This window comes from Ailuropoda melanoleuca, chromosome 7 (genome assembly GCF_002007445.2).
Source record: "Ailuropoda melanoleuca isolate Jingjing chromosome 7, ASM200744v2, whole genome shotgun sequence".
NCBI lineage: Eukaryota > Metazoa > Chordata > Mammalia > Carnivora > Ursidae > Ailuropoda > Ailuropoda melanoleuca.
Genome location: NC_048224.1, coordinates 48,533,853 through 48,549,405, shown reverse-complemented (window position 1 = coordinate 48,549,405; position 15,553 = coordinate 48,533,853). Strand labels below are relative to the sequence as shown.

The window sequence follows — 15,553 nt, the reverse complement described above, 5'->3', positions numbered from 1 at the left end:
TTTTTTAAAGATTTTATTTATTTATTTGACAGAGATAGAGACAGCCAGCGAGAGAGGGAACACAAGCAGGGGGAGTGGGAGAGGAAGAAGCAGGCTCACAGCAGAGGAGCCTGACGTGGGGCTCGATCCCACAACGCCGGGATCACGCCCTGAGCCGAAGGCAGACGCTTAACCGCTGTGCCACCCAGGCGCCCCGGGATTTCTCCTTCTTGTCATTCTGATGAGGAGAGGTTGCAGGGTTGCCCAGAGCCAAAATTATTGACCAGGACTCAGGCAGTGTGCACTTGTTTTATAGGGACCTTAGGGTTGTGGGCTTCTTGATTTTTCAGCCTGCCTTCTCGGGGAGGGGACTGCCATGCTGATATTCAGGCAACCCTGTTTGGGTAGTCTCCCTGTCCCCTGCGAGGGGAGATGGGGTTTGGCATAATGTGCGCTGGTATTTTAAGTTTGTATTGTCTTTCTTCCTCTAGTTGCCTAAGGGGGAAGCTTAGATGATCAATTTTAGATTGTTCTCATTTTCTTTCTTTTTATAATAATTTTTTATTATGTTATGTTAGTCACCATACAGTACATCCCTAGTTTTTGATGTAATGTTCCATGATTCATTAGTTGCATATAACACCCATTGCACCATGCAATACGTGCCCTCCTTATACCCATCACCAGCCTATCCCATTCTAAGAAGTTTCCCCATGGCCCCTTTCATATCTCTGTTCCTCAGGCTATAGATGAAGGGGTTCAGCATGGGAGTGACCACTGTGTACATCACTGAAGCAATTATGTCTTTGTCATTGGAGTTCCTTTATGGGAAAAAGTACAGAACCATAATTGTTCCATAGAATAGAAATACCACAGAGAGGTGGGATCCACAGGTGGACAAGGCTTTATATATCCCCTTGATTGAGGGAAACCTCAGGATGGTGGTCCCAATGCAGCCATAAGACACTAGAACACCAATAAATGACAGGATAATGACCAATCCCCCAACAGTGAAGATAAAAATCTCATTGAGGGAGGTGTCTGAGCAGGAGAGTTTAAGCAGGGCAGCAAGGTCACAGAAGAAGTGGGGGATGGTGTGGTCAGCACAGAAGGACAGTTTAGCCAGGAGGATGGTGTGGGACAGGGCACTTGCACAGGAGAGGAACCAGGATCCAGCCAACAGAAATATACACAGCTCCTCCCTCATGATGGTGGTATACTGTAAAGGGTGACAAATGGCCACGTACCTGTCATATGCCATCACTGCAAGAAGAAGGTTATCAATGCAGCCAAAAAATATGAAAAAATACATCTGTGTTACACACCCTGCATAGGGGATGGATTTGTCCTGAGTATGCATGTTTATCAGCATCTTAGGGACGGTGACAGATGAGAAAGAAACATCGGTGAAGGCCAAGTGGCTGAGGAAGAAGTACATGGCGGTGTGGAGGCGAGAGTCCAGCCTGATGAGCAGGACGATGAGCAGGTTCCCCAGCACCGTGGTCAGGTACATGCCCAGGAATAGGGCGAAGAACACGCCCTGCTGCTCTGGCCGGATGGGGAGTCCCAGGAGGAGGAACTCAGACATGCTGCTCTGGTTCTCCCTCCTCATGCTGCTTTTCTCTCTGCTTAGATTGAAGGAATACTGGGAATGTTCCAGATGAAAAATAGGAAGAGTGACAATCACAGTAGGGTTATTTACTTTCTACTGAGGAATTCCTCAGGATATTTCCCATCTGCTGTGGCCTGAATCCTTAACCTCCCCGTCGGAGCTCCAATGACCCAGAAAATCCCCTATAATGTAACAGAGGAAACTTCTTTATTTACTTAAATAACTTTATTTACTTTATTTACTTAATAACTTAATAAAGAATAACCATATTCTTCCTGGAGAAACAAGAAAGAGGGCCTTCCTTCAGGGAGCTCACATTCTAAGTAAGGAGTAGCCTGTTCAAGCACTGGTTCAGAGCAGTGTATGACTAGACTTCTGGTGGGTTCTGACCCCAGTCTTTTCTAGCTAGTCTCCATAGCTGACTCTCTCTTAGCCCTGCTGTGCACCTCTGCAGGGTAAGCATAGCAATGCCTGCCCATACGGTTTGAGGAATTAAGTGATTCAGTGAGAGTTAGGATATTAGAACAGAGTTCTTCCTACGGTAAGAACAGAGATTGTCATCTAATGTCTTCATGCCAGTGTAAGTGTCCAGATAAATCCTGGGTTAATCTTTAGAAACTCAATATACCAGAAGCGTGAGGTCAGCATTAGCAAGGAACAGGTAGCTGCTCTAACTGTATGGGCTCTCACGTTCTCACGCAAAGCACAGAGACACACACCCCAGAGCCTGGGGTTAATTTCTTGATGGAACTTAGCTTGGCATATTTTATTTGATTTGGAAAAAATAAATTATACCTTACTCATCTCTAGTTTTATCCATTTCTCTGCTTTTATCTTTAGTGAATCAAACTGGCTCAGATCTAAGTATGCGCTGAAGCACCTGAGCATTTGCCCTAGGACCTGAAAACTGGTAGATGCTGTAAGTTTGGTGATGCCTATTAGAATTAATATTTACCTGATTGACATGACCTATATTCCTATAGCGATCTTAATATAATTGAGATTTTTTGAGCAGGTATTCTAATAGTTTCACTCAAAATGAAGGGATTTTTGTGCATATAAATGTGTATACCACATCTAGTGTGTGTGTGTGCTGAAGCTATGAGACGTTGAGAAACCAGCCCATGGTCACACAGCCAGTAACTGCTGGAGCCGCCATTCTTTTTTTTTTTTAATAATTTGTTTTACTCTTTTTTTTAATAATATTTATTTTGTTATATCAGTCACCATACAGTACATCCCTAGTTTTTGATGTAAAGTTCCATGATTCATTACTTGCGTATAACACCCAGTGCACCATGCAATATGTGCTCTCCTTAATACCCATCACCAGCCTATCCCATTGCCCCACCCCCCTCCCCTCTGAAGCCCTCAGATTGTTTCCCAGAGTCCACAGTCTCTCATGGTTCATTCCCTCTTCTGTTTACCCCCCCTTCTTCTTCCCTGTCTTCTCCTACTAATCTTCCTACTTCTTATGTTCCATAAATGAATGAAACCACGATTCTTTACTCATTTCTTCAATTCTCTGCCCCTATTGAACAGACTCTTCCTCCCCTTCTGTAATTCAGCAGAAGAGCCAGTCCTTTGAGACCTGTTTCAGTGTTTGAAAGAGGATTTCTGCCCTCAGCCACCGGCTCAGATGTCTGCCATCACTCATTCCTGCAGCCTACAGTTTGCAAATGACCTTCACATACTTCCAGTTATATGCAGTCAATATCTATTGTATCTAAAAAGGAGAGAACACAGTGACTTTGTCCTTTCATTCTCCTAATATGAGAAGTGAAGTCACTTAAGCCGTGTATGTGGTGGGGGAACTTGAGCTCAGATCAAGTCTTCAGATGCTCTTGTCACTAGAGGCACACGCTTCCCATTGCTGTGCGGGGAGAGCAGCTAACAGAGTTCAGATACCCACACATCTGGAGGAAGTAATTGCCATTCACACACAGGGCAGCATATCCAGTAGTTGATTCGTATTCTAAACCAGGGGGATTCTCAGGGACACTAGGACATTGGGAGGATGGAGGTGACCACCTCACTCCCCTACTAAGGCCTGGCTGTTCATTGACAGTTGGTGAGTGGGACTTCAGTCAAGACCTCTGGCTTCTCTGTGGTGGGCTGCAGGTGGGAACCAGAAAACCCGATGTGGACGTGGTGCTGTGGCATCGGGGGCAAACCAGCAGGAAGGAAACCTTCACCTTGTGTATAAATGGCACTGTAACCTATACCCAACAGTGAAGCTATAACCTAAGGTTTGAGACAGAATCCTTACACATGTGTGCTGTTACCACTGACACAACATACCCTCCCATGTTAGAGTTACCTGAATGGAGGAGAATCGGTCAAGTCAGCCTCCCCTAGGGGAGTAATTACACAGCAGGCTACTGTTTACTGGGTGCTTACTATGTGCCTGAAACAGATAAAACTATTATAAACAATATCTTACAAATGTTATTATTGTCCTCTTTCACATTTAAGGCTGCTGGCCTCAGATCAGATGTAAGGCTCCAAAACTATCGCATGGCAACCACCAGCTCTGAAAGACACCAGAACTTGAACACGTAACCAGACTACCCTGCTTCCAAAGTGTAAAGGTGGACAATGCTAAAGGCTGGAGTGAGAAATATTTAGGGCTCTGGGTACATTATCAGAACACTCAGCTCACATAGTCTGGTGGCCCCACTGGGGCTTAAGGACGATTGAACTTGAAAGTGACTCACTGGGTTCTGGTCTGAGTCAGGAGGAACATCAGAAAGTGAGACTGTTCATTCAAAGGTGTGCACATGCGTGTGCACACAAACAAATATTGCTTTGTTGCTTTGTTAGAGTTGTAAACCCTCACATTCCCCCCCATCCTTTCTGGGTGAATTTAGTAGAGGTGTGAGTTTGTTAAACATAATACAGACACCTCTACACCTATAGTCAATCTCTCTCTCACACATACACACACATACACACTCCAACACATGTATTATTGGATGATTTTCTCTTCTCTCTTACATGCCCTAGATGTAGATTGTCAGGGTGCAAATCTATGTCACACAAAGTTCATAAATAAACAGACTGCCATATGTACAAAACACAATGCACAGAATCATACAAAGCACTGACAAACAACATATAATAGAAATTCAGACATGCAGGTACTCTCAGACAGTCACAGATATTCAAATCACAACACACAGAATCACATAAAAAATACACAGACAACATAGATGTAACCTCTAAAGCACACACATTGCTCAAAGATTTCTACCTGATTGATGCACATCCCAGGTAGAAATTCTCTGTGCATGTCAGTGACACACAGGTATAGAAATACACAGAACACATGCACCTAATCTCATATTCACACACACACACACACACACACACACACACACACACACACACACTTACTTACAGGGGCAGAATCCTGGCCCCTTCTGTCCTATGCTAGTCCTCAGTTAACTCAGATACCTTCTGTTCTTGGCTGTTACTGTAGTCCTTGCTTTCTATCCAAGAGATCCAGAGCCAGAGGACACGATGCTGCCTCCCAGGCCTGAGGACCTTCACAGACTTGCATGTCTATTTACCAGCAACAGAACAATGGGCAGAAGGTTATTATTTTACAGCAGAAAGAAAACACAGGGGGAAGACACCCATTATCTTCAATAGATAAACAGTCATCATGTGCTAATTGAAAAAATTCCTGCTGGCCTCCTGGGGAGAAGACTGTGCAAGGGCCAGAGGGGCTGAGCCCCTGGAGCACTGGGGACAATGTCTCGAATGTCAGTGACACTCTGGGCTCCCTTCTGTCTGATCTGGTGGTTCTCTTTGGCAGGAGGGACCAAAGTCATTTTTAAGTATACACAGAGATAGAGGAAGACTGTCAGGGACAGACTTCCTCTATCAGAGAGCAAGCCTCCCATGCCAGCCTGCTGTGAAGCTCACAGATCCCCTACTACCTGGAGAAGCTCTGTAGGGCAGGAGCTGTGCCTTGCTCAGAAGGTAGAATGGAAGGATGGACCCCATGGGGTCTTGACAAAGAGACTCCTAGAAAAGAGTTTGGACACTGCCACTTAATATGAGCTCCTGAAAAGTTTAATTCAGTCTGTAAGTGTAAAGTGGGGATAGTGGGATTGGGATAGTACCTTCCTCATGAGGTTGTTATGAGGATGAAATGAGGCAATGTTCTTAGAGTTCTTATCAGTTCTTATTGATATGTTCAATATATGCTAGGGTTTATCACCAATAATTTTTTAAATTTCAGAGCACTGAGCATCAGAAGATTATTAAATGAATTCATTCATTCATTCATTCGTCCTTTTTGATAAATATTTATTAAAGACTTCATAAAGGTTACAATCTAGGCTATGGAGCACAGCAATAAATAATGTAGAAATACATCATCTGGCAGAGCTTACATTTTAAGGAGAGGAAGCAAACAAAAACCAAAACAAATCAGTGCACAACAAAACAAAACACAAAATCAAAACAATAAAATCCACGACATGGTAATTAGTGGAAAATGTCATGGAGTACAACAAAGCAAGGAAGGGGTAGGACCAGTTCAGATTGATTGATTGATTGATGTTTGTTTATTTATTTATTTTAGTAATCTCTACACCCAATGTGGGGCTCGAACTCACAACCCCAAGATCAAGAGTCACCTCTTCTGACTGAACCAGCCAGGTGCACTAGTTCAGATTTAAATAGCGTGTCAAAGTAGGTGTCCAGGGAAGGCAAAATATGATTTTAAAAATAGTTGATTAGAATGGGAATGTTTCCATTAACCTTCCATTATGTGAGGAGGAAACCTCACTCTCCAGCAAAGAATTTACTAAATCTACAGAAAATTGACTAATAATGGAAAATCCACATTTTGCCCTATTATTCTCAATGTCAATCCACAGTTACAAAGTTGCCAGCGCTGTAATTGCTAAAATGGCTGCCTCAGATACTCTCCATCTCTCAAAATGCGTGATTTTCTAGGTCCTGCTCAAGACTCTTTCAGTCCAGAAGCTTCCTAAAATCATCAATCTTTAAACACATACATCTGCCCCCAGATATGATGAGGCTCATTTACTCTACCCCCAAAAGTTGACTTTTCTCTTTGCCCAACTGTCTAGCACAGGTCTGGACACGTAGAAGGGACTCAATAATCACTGAAGTCAGTAGATCAGCTCCCTTCCTACAGACAAGAGGGGAAAAACATTAAGCCAAAATTCAACAGGGCAACACCAAATGCTGGCAAGATTGTGGAGCAACAGGAAGTTTCATTCGTGGTTGTTGGGAGTGTAAAATTGTATAACCACTTAGGAAGACAGTTTGGCGCTTTCTTTTTTTTTTAAATTTTTATTATGTTATGTTAGTCACCATACAGTACATCCCTAGTTTTTGATGTAGTTTGGCTCTTTCTTACAAAACTAAATATACTCTTATATGATCCAGCGGTCACACTCCTTGGTATTTACCCAAGTGAGTTGAAAACTTATCTCCACACAAAACCCTAAACGGATGTGTACAGCAACTTTATTCATAATTGCCAAAACTTGGGAGCAACCAAGATGCCCTTTAGCAGGTGAATGAGTACCTTGGGGGCATCTGGATGGAGATTCATGGGGTGCCTGTCTTGGTATTTCTGAGTTGCTATAACAGAATACCACAGACTGAGTGACTTATAAGCAACAGAAATTTACTTCTCACAGTTTGGGAGGTTGGCAGATTGGGTGTGTAGTTGGGGCCTGCTCTCTATTTCATAGACAACCATCTTCTGGTTGTGTCCTCACATGATGGAAGCAAGGGTGCTCTCTGGGATCACTTTTATAATCCCGTTCATGAGGGCTCCAGCCTCATGATCTGATCACCTCCCAAGGCTGCATCCCCAAATACCATCACATTGGCAACTAGGTTTCAATGTATCAATTTTGGGGGACATGTTCAGTCTATAGCATATACTAATTAATCAGCAGATTAGAACAATTCCTTCTGAGCATTTCACTTTATTTTAGTAGTTTTGAATGGTTTCCCAATTCATGTTAAACTAGGTAACACTGCTACCAAGAAGACTTACCTAGTTTTTCTTTTCTCTGAATTTTTGGATGTATTTTTAGAGGCTATTTTCTACATTTTTTCAGAACAAGAAGTTTTAGAGTTCTTTCACTTCTTTCTCACCATTATGTCAACCTTAAGGTTTTTTTTGTTTCTAAAACTTCTGGACTCTGATTTCTTGTTAGGTTAAGCCATGTGAGACCTGAGGTCAAGATTCCCTCCTCCCTGCCAGGTTAGGGCTTGATTTGCTTACATTCTTCTATGTATGACTAGCTCATTCAAGTGGACTCTTGCTCATGGCTAGAACACTCATGGCATGTGTACCAGTGCTTTTGCTTCTTCATAGTTTTGTTCAGAGCTGTGGATGGTAACTGCTTCTCACCATCTGACTGTATAAGCTCTCAGGACTCTACATAATAAAGTAATTGATACCAGGCATTGCCCTTGTTACAGACTCTCAAAATAGAATCCTGGGACGGAGTTGCTCATATCTTTGAAGAGCATTATATTACTTTCATGTGAAGAGGGACAACTGAAGACTGGTAATCTTTGGGATATAATAGCATTCCAAATCCTCAAATTATCACTGGTTGTGGCAGGAAATGGAAAAGAGTTGGAGGGCAAAAGCATCAGAAGATCAAGTGACCATGGTATAGAGGCACTAAGACAATAGCAATCATCATAGTGTATAAGTAGTGGGATAGCTGATTCTTCTGTCCAAACAGTGTGAACAAACAAGCAAAAAACCTAAAGCTTTAGATAAGGACAAGCATCAGAGTGCCTCTAGAGCACCATAAATAGAAACCTTTCTCTTTATCTCGTGTGATCATAGGGTGGCTGTGGCTGAGAATCAGGCCAAAAGCACATTGTAAAGGATTGTCATGTTAAAATATGAATTAAATGCTGACACCACCAGTTTTCTCATACTGATATAAAGGCATTGGTTGTGAAGAAGTGAAGTGAAGAATATTAATTCTTGTCTCATAAAAATCTTGGAAGAAAGGTTTTTAAGCTATTTCATGTTATAAAATGTGGTAGTTTCCTTAGATTTTTTAAGTAGATGTTGTTTATCTGATTTGGTTCTATTTTATGAGAGTTCTTATTACAAACAGGTGCTGAATATATTGGGCAGATTTTTGTTCTTGTTGAGATAGTTGTATAATCGTAATAGTTTTGTGTTATTGTGGTGAATTACATTGATTTTTTCCCTAATATTTAGTCATTCTTACATATTCAAAATGCATCCCACTTGATCATGATATATTACTCTTTTTATGTATTGCTAGATTTCTTTTTCTAATATTTTGTTATGACATTTGCATTCATGTTCAAGAGACGAGCTTGTCTGTAATTTTCCTTTTTTTCCTTTGCAAAGGTTATGTTGGACTCATAAAACAAGTTGGGATGTATGCTTTTTTGCTATTGAGTTGTATGAGTTCTTTACATATTTTTGGATATTAACACCTTATCAGACATATGATTTACAAATATTTTCTCCCATTCAGTAGGTTGCCTTTCATTGTGTTGATGGTTTCCTTTGCTGTGCAGACGTATTTTAGTTTGATGTAGTCCCACTTGTTTATTCTTGTTTTTGTTGCCTTTTCTTTTGGTGTCAAATCCAAAAAATTCATCACCAAGACCAGTGTTTACGAGCTTATCACCAGGAGTTTTGTGGATTGACATCTTATGTCTAAGCCTTTTATTTTAGTTAATTTTTGCATATGGTGTAAGATAGTGATCCGGTGTCATTCTTTTGCATGTAACTGTCCAGTTTTCCCAATGTTGTATATTGAAGAGCCTGTCCCTTCCCCATTGTTTAGCCTTGGCTCCTTGATCATAATTTAACAGGCCATATATACATGGGTTAGTTTCCAGGCTCTCTGTTCTGTTCCACTGACCTATGTCTGTTTTTATGCCAATAATAGCTTTGTAAGAGTTGGTATCATGAAGTGTGATGCCTCCAGCTTTGTTCTTTCTCAAGATACCTTTGGCTGTTCAAGATCTTTTGTGGTTCTATACAAATTTTAGGATTCTTTGTTTTAGTTCTGTGAAAAATGCCATTGGGATTGCGTTGAATCTATATATTGCTTTGAGTAGCATGCCACATTTTAAAAATATTGATTCTTCCAATCCATGAGCACAAAATATCTTTCCATTTATTTGTGTCTTCTTAAATTTCTTTCATCAGTATCTTAACAGTTTTCAGTGTACAGATCTTTCAACTTCTTGCTTAAATTTATTCCTAGGTATTTTATTCTTTTTGATGCAATTGTAAATGGGATTTTTAACAATTTTCTCTTTCTGATAATTTGTTATTAGTGTATAGAAACACAACATATTTTTTGTATTTTGATTTTGTATCATGCAACCTTACCGAATTCATTTATTAGTTCTAACAGCTTTTGCATGGAGTATTTAGGGTTTATATATATATAAATTATCATGTTATCTGCAAATAGTGACAGTTTTACTTTTCTCTTTCAGTCTGGATGCCTTTTTCTTGCCTAATTGCTCTGGCTAGGACTTCCAATACTCTAAAAGTGGTGAGAGTTAGCATCCTTGTCTTGTTCCTAGTCCTAAAAGAAAAGTTTTCAGCTTTTTACCATTGAGTATGATGTCAGCTGTGGGTTTGTATATATGGCTTTTATTATGTTGAGGTGTGTTTTCTCTATACACACTTTATAAAGAGTTTTTTATCATAAATTAATGTTAAATTTTGTCAGATGCCTTTTCTGCATTTATTGACATGATCATATGATTTGATCCTTTATTTTATTAATGTGGTGTGTCACATTGATTGATTTGTGAAGGTTGAATCATTCTTGTCTCCCTGGAATAAATCCCACTTTGATCATGGTGTATGATCCATTTTACATATTGTTGAATTCACTTTGCTAATATTTTGTGTAGGATGGATATGTGATCAAGACAGTATGATACTGACACAGAAATAGACACATGGATCAACAGAACAGAATAGAAAACCCAGAAATGGACCCACAAATATATGGCCAATTACTCTTTGACAAAGTAGGAAAGGATATCCAATGGAAAAAAAGATGGTCTCTTCAATAAATTGTACTAGGAAAATCATACAGCAACATGCAAAAGAATGAAACTGGACCACTTACTTACACCATACAGAAAAATAAATTAAAAATGAATGGAAGACCTAACTGTGAGAAAGGAAACCATCAAAATCCTAGAGGAGAACACAGGCAGTAACCTCTTTGACATCAGCCTTAACAACTTTTTACTAGATGTGTCTCCTGAGGCAAAGGAAACAAGCAAAGATGAACTATTGGGACTACATCAAAATAAAGGCTTCTGCACAGTGAAGAAAACAATCAACAAAACTAAAAGGCAACCTACAGAATAAGAAAATATATTTGCAAACAGCATTATCTGATAAAAGGTTAGTATCCAAAATATAGAAAGAACTTAAAAATTCAATGAATTTTACAAATAATCCAATTAAAAAATGTGCAGAAGAAATGAACAGACGTTTTTCCAAAGAAGACATCCAGGTGGCCAAAAAACACATGAAAAGATGCTCAACATCATTCATCATCAGGGAAATACAAATCAAAACTGCAATGAGATATCACTTCACACCAGTCAGAATGACTAAAATGAACAACACAAGAAACAACATGTGTTTTATTATATGTTGGCTAATTGAACATAATAAAAAAAAAAAAAGGATGCAGTGAAAGGGCAAAGGTGAGAATGCAAACTGGTGCAGCCACTCTGGAAAACAGCATGGAGGTTCCTCAAAAAGTTAAAAATAGAACTGCTCAATGATCCAGTAATTGCACTACTAGGTATCTACCCAAAGGGTACAAAAATACTATGCAATATATGCCCTCCTTAATACCCATCACCAGCCTATCCCAATCCCCTCCCCCCTCCCCTCTGAAGCCCTCAGTTTGTTTCCCAGAGTCTGCAGTCTCTCATGGTTCATGGAACATTTCATCAAAAACTAAGGATATACTGTATGGTGACTAACATAATGTAATAAAAATTATTATAAAAAATAATAAAATAAAAGGAAAGGAAAATAAAATAAAAAAGAAAAAAGAAGATACAAAAATACTAATTCGAGTGGACATATGCACCTCAATGTTTATAGCAGCATATTCAACAATAGCCAGATTATGGAAAGATCCCAAATGTCTATTGACTGATGAATGGATGAAGAAAATGTGGTGTATATATACAATAGAATATTACTCAGCCTTAAAAAAAATGAACTCTTGCCATTTGCAATGACATTGGTGGAGGTAGGAAGTATTATGTGAAATAAGTCAGTCAGAGAAAGAAAAATACCATATGAATTCACTCATATGTAGAATTTAAGAAATAAAACAAATGAACATAGCAGGGGGAAAAAGAAAGGCAAACCAGGAAACAGACCCTTAACTATATAGGACACACCGATGGTCACCAGAGGAGAGGTGGGCAGGGGAATGGGTGACATAGGTGATGGGGATTAAGGAGTGCACTTGTGATGAGCACCAGGTGTTGTATGTAAGTGTTTAATCACTAAATTCTACACGTGAAACTAATATTACACTGTATGTTAACTAGCAGGACTTTAAAAAAAAACTTGGGAAAAAAATTAAAGCACTGGGTATTATACACAACTAATGAATTGTTGAACATTACATCAAAAACTAAAGATGGCTAACTGAACATAATAAAAAAATTTTTTTAACTAAAAATAAATTTAAAAAATAAGCCACAGGCTAAGGAAAAAAAATCAAAGGAAATTTAGAAAATACTTCCAACTGACAATACTTTCAAAATGAGAACCGGACATATTAAAATTTGTAAGATAAACCAACAAGATAACTTAGAGGGAAATTTATAGCACTAAATGCCTGTATTAGAAAAGAATGAAGGTCTCATATCAGTCACCTAAAATTTCACCTTAAGAAACAGAAGAGCAAATTAAACTCAAAGTAGAGAAATACAGTAAGAATAGTAGGAAACAATAAAAAGAAAAGCAGAAATCAGTGAAATAAAAAACAGAAAAAAATGTATAATAGCAGTAACTCCAAAAGGTGGTTATTTGAGAAAAAATTATAGAATTGATAAACCAGACTGATTAAGGGGGAAAAAAGAGAGAAAAGGCACCCATTACTATTATCAAGAGTAAGGGGAAGGAGGTCAGACTTACAAAAGCATATGAGGAAACTTTTCAGGGTGACTTTTGAGGGTGATGAATATGTTTGTGATCTTGATTGTGGTGATGGCTTCACACACGTACATCATAAACATTAAGTTGAACCGTTAATAACTGTATGTCAGTTACATCCTAATAAAACTCTAAGTGAATGCAAAGAAATAAAAAAATAAGCAGGAGTCCCTTTGGACAACAGAGATATTTCCATTGAGATCTTTCCCTCATTATCTTAATTGAAACAACTTTCACACCAGGGAAGACTTTCCACACAAGTATATTTCACAGCGCAATTTAACATGGAAAGACTATTTTTCTTCATCTTTATTTTTTCCAAGCATCTTCCTTCGGAAGAATAAGCTTTTTCCACTCAGTCACAATCTAAAGGATGGGAGACCAGAGTAACATCTGCTCTATTCTAATGTGTCATGAAGGGATGATTATAGTTGGTCCACGTTTCATTATCTATAAGGCTTTTAAGGAGAAGCCTAAAAATTTTCTGTGTTGGAAAATTCTGGCAAGATTTTCCTCCTGGGTTATATCATATCAGTTACCTAGCATAGGTAGTTGTTTATTTTCAGTTGATTCAGTTACATGTGTTGCTCTGAATCACTTAATCCAAGTGTTCTCAACCTCGGCCGCACATTAGAATTACCTGCCAGGAGTTTTGTATTGTGTTTAGATTTTGCAAAACTGTAGAAGCATTTAACTAGTCAGCTACTCCATTAGGTAAGCCAGCATTCTGAATTCCCTATCTTAAACTTTGTAGCTAAATTGAGATTTCGTAACTCTAGAAAAAAAATGTTTTAAGAATTGAGAGTGAAACTAAGGAGCAAATAAAATATGGATTATCATTAATTTTTATACAACTATTTAAAGAGTATTCTAATTACACCACTAAGATTTATAAACATCTGATACAAATTCATATGAGGGCCACATAAAGACTTGACATTTCCAAACCACATCACATTTGACACTTTGAAAATTCTTCAACACAGTCATCAGAAATGTAAAGAATGAGAAGATACAGCTTATAAAAATGCCTAGTTGATCCAAATAGCAAATAAATTTGCAGTCAAATGTCTTTTTCCTCAAAGAGGAAAGTACGGATTTTTTGTGTGTGTATTCACGAATATAAGGCAATACTATAATTGTTAAGGATAATTCCCACTCCTCATTTATAAGTTTGGTTCTTTGAAGACAATTGAGATAATGGTGCTTCTCTATGTACCAAATTCCAAGGCTTATGGAAACCTAAAGAGGCATAAAATAAAGCAAAAAAGAAGTTGGTTCACAGAACACAGATGTTTACAGCAAATGTCACTTGATGTGTCTGTGCCTGGAGGTTTAAATGAACTCACTGGGTTTAGGGAGAGCAAGCAGGAAGAACTGTCAAAACATGTCACCTGGAAATAGGAAAGTGGAGTGGGTGCCAGCCATAAAGGATGGTCCTCTACATAAAGGATAGTATTCCAAAGAGGAATGTCTGACAGTGCCTTTTGGTGAACTAAAAACTGAGAAGGTGAGGTGATTGTCACTTGAAGAAAAAGATGTCCCCCCTAAAAAGTCTCCTCAGAACCTCTTTCATGTCCCTGTTCCTCAGGCTGCAGATGAAGGGGTTCAACATGGGGGTGAACACTGGGGCACCTGGGTGGCTCAGCTGTTAAGTGTCTGCCTTCGGCTCAGGTCATGATCCCAGGGTCCTGGGAATCGAGCCCCGCATCAGGCTCCCTGCTCGGTGGGAAACCTGCTTCTTCCTCTCACATTCCCCTTGCTTATGTTCCCTCTCTCGCTGTCTCTCTCTGTCAAATAAATAAATAAAATATTTTTTTAAAAAAAGCATGGGGGTGACCACTGTGTACATCACTGAAGCAATTATGTCTTTGTCATTGGAGTTGTTTGATGATGGGGAAATGTACAGAACCATAATTGTCCCATAGAACAGAAATACCACAAAGAGGTGGGAACCACAGGTGGACAAGGCTTTTCAGATCCCCTTGGTAGAGGAAACTCTCAGGATGGAGACCCCAATGAGGACATGAAAGATCAGGATGCCTGTCAGTAGTATGATGATTCCCAGTGCCCTCACAGTGAAGATGAGCAGATCATTGGTGGAAGTGTCAGAACAGGACAATTTGAGCAGAGCAGCAAGATCACAAAAGAAATGAGGGATAGTGTTGTCATCACAGAAGGACATGGGGCCGGGCCAGGCTGGGGGTGTGGGACGTTGCACTGCTACACGAGAATAACCAAGACACAGCCACTAGTGAGATACACAGGTTTTCTTGCATGATGGTAGTGTAGTATAGAGGATGGCAGATGGCCACATACCTGTCATACACCATCACTCCAAGAAGGAGATTATCAATACAGACAAAAAATACAAAAAAATACATCTGTGTTACACACCCTGCATAGGGGATGGATTGATCCCAAGTATGCATGTTTATCAGCATCTTGGGGACTGTGACAGATGAAAAGGAGATGTCCGTGAGGGCCAAGTGGCTGAGGAAGAAGTACATGGGGGTGTGGAGACGAGAGTCCAGCCTGATGAGCAGGACGATGAGCAGGTTCCCCAGCACCGTGGTCAGGTACATGCCTAGGAACAGGGCAAAGAACATGCCCTTCTGCTCTGGCTGGTTGGGGAGCCCCAGGAGGAGGAACTCAGGCACGCTGCTCTGGTTTTCCAGCCTCATGCTCCTCTTCTGTCTACTGGGGCTGAAGGGATAAGGAAATGTCAGAGA

At 39.7% G+C, this 15,553-nt stretch overlaps 1 protein-coding gene across 1 annotated transcript in view; it reads right to left on the bottom strand.

Moving 5' to 3' along the window:
• Window positions 1-15,505, bottom strand: part of LOC100484406 (olfactory receptor 1J4) — a 16,816-nt gene extending 1,311 nt beyond the window's left edge. The window contains 2 exon segments of the mRNA XM_034663715.1: window positions 695-1,595; window positions 15,012-15,505. Coding sequence (XP_034519606.1) covers window positions 695-1,595; window positions 15,012-15,505 — 1,395 coding nt within the window.
• Between the last annotated feature and the right edge of the window lie 48 nt (window positions 15,506-15,553).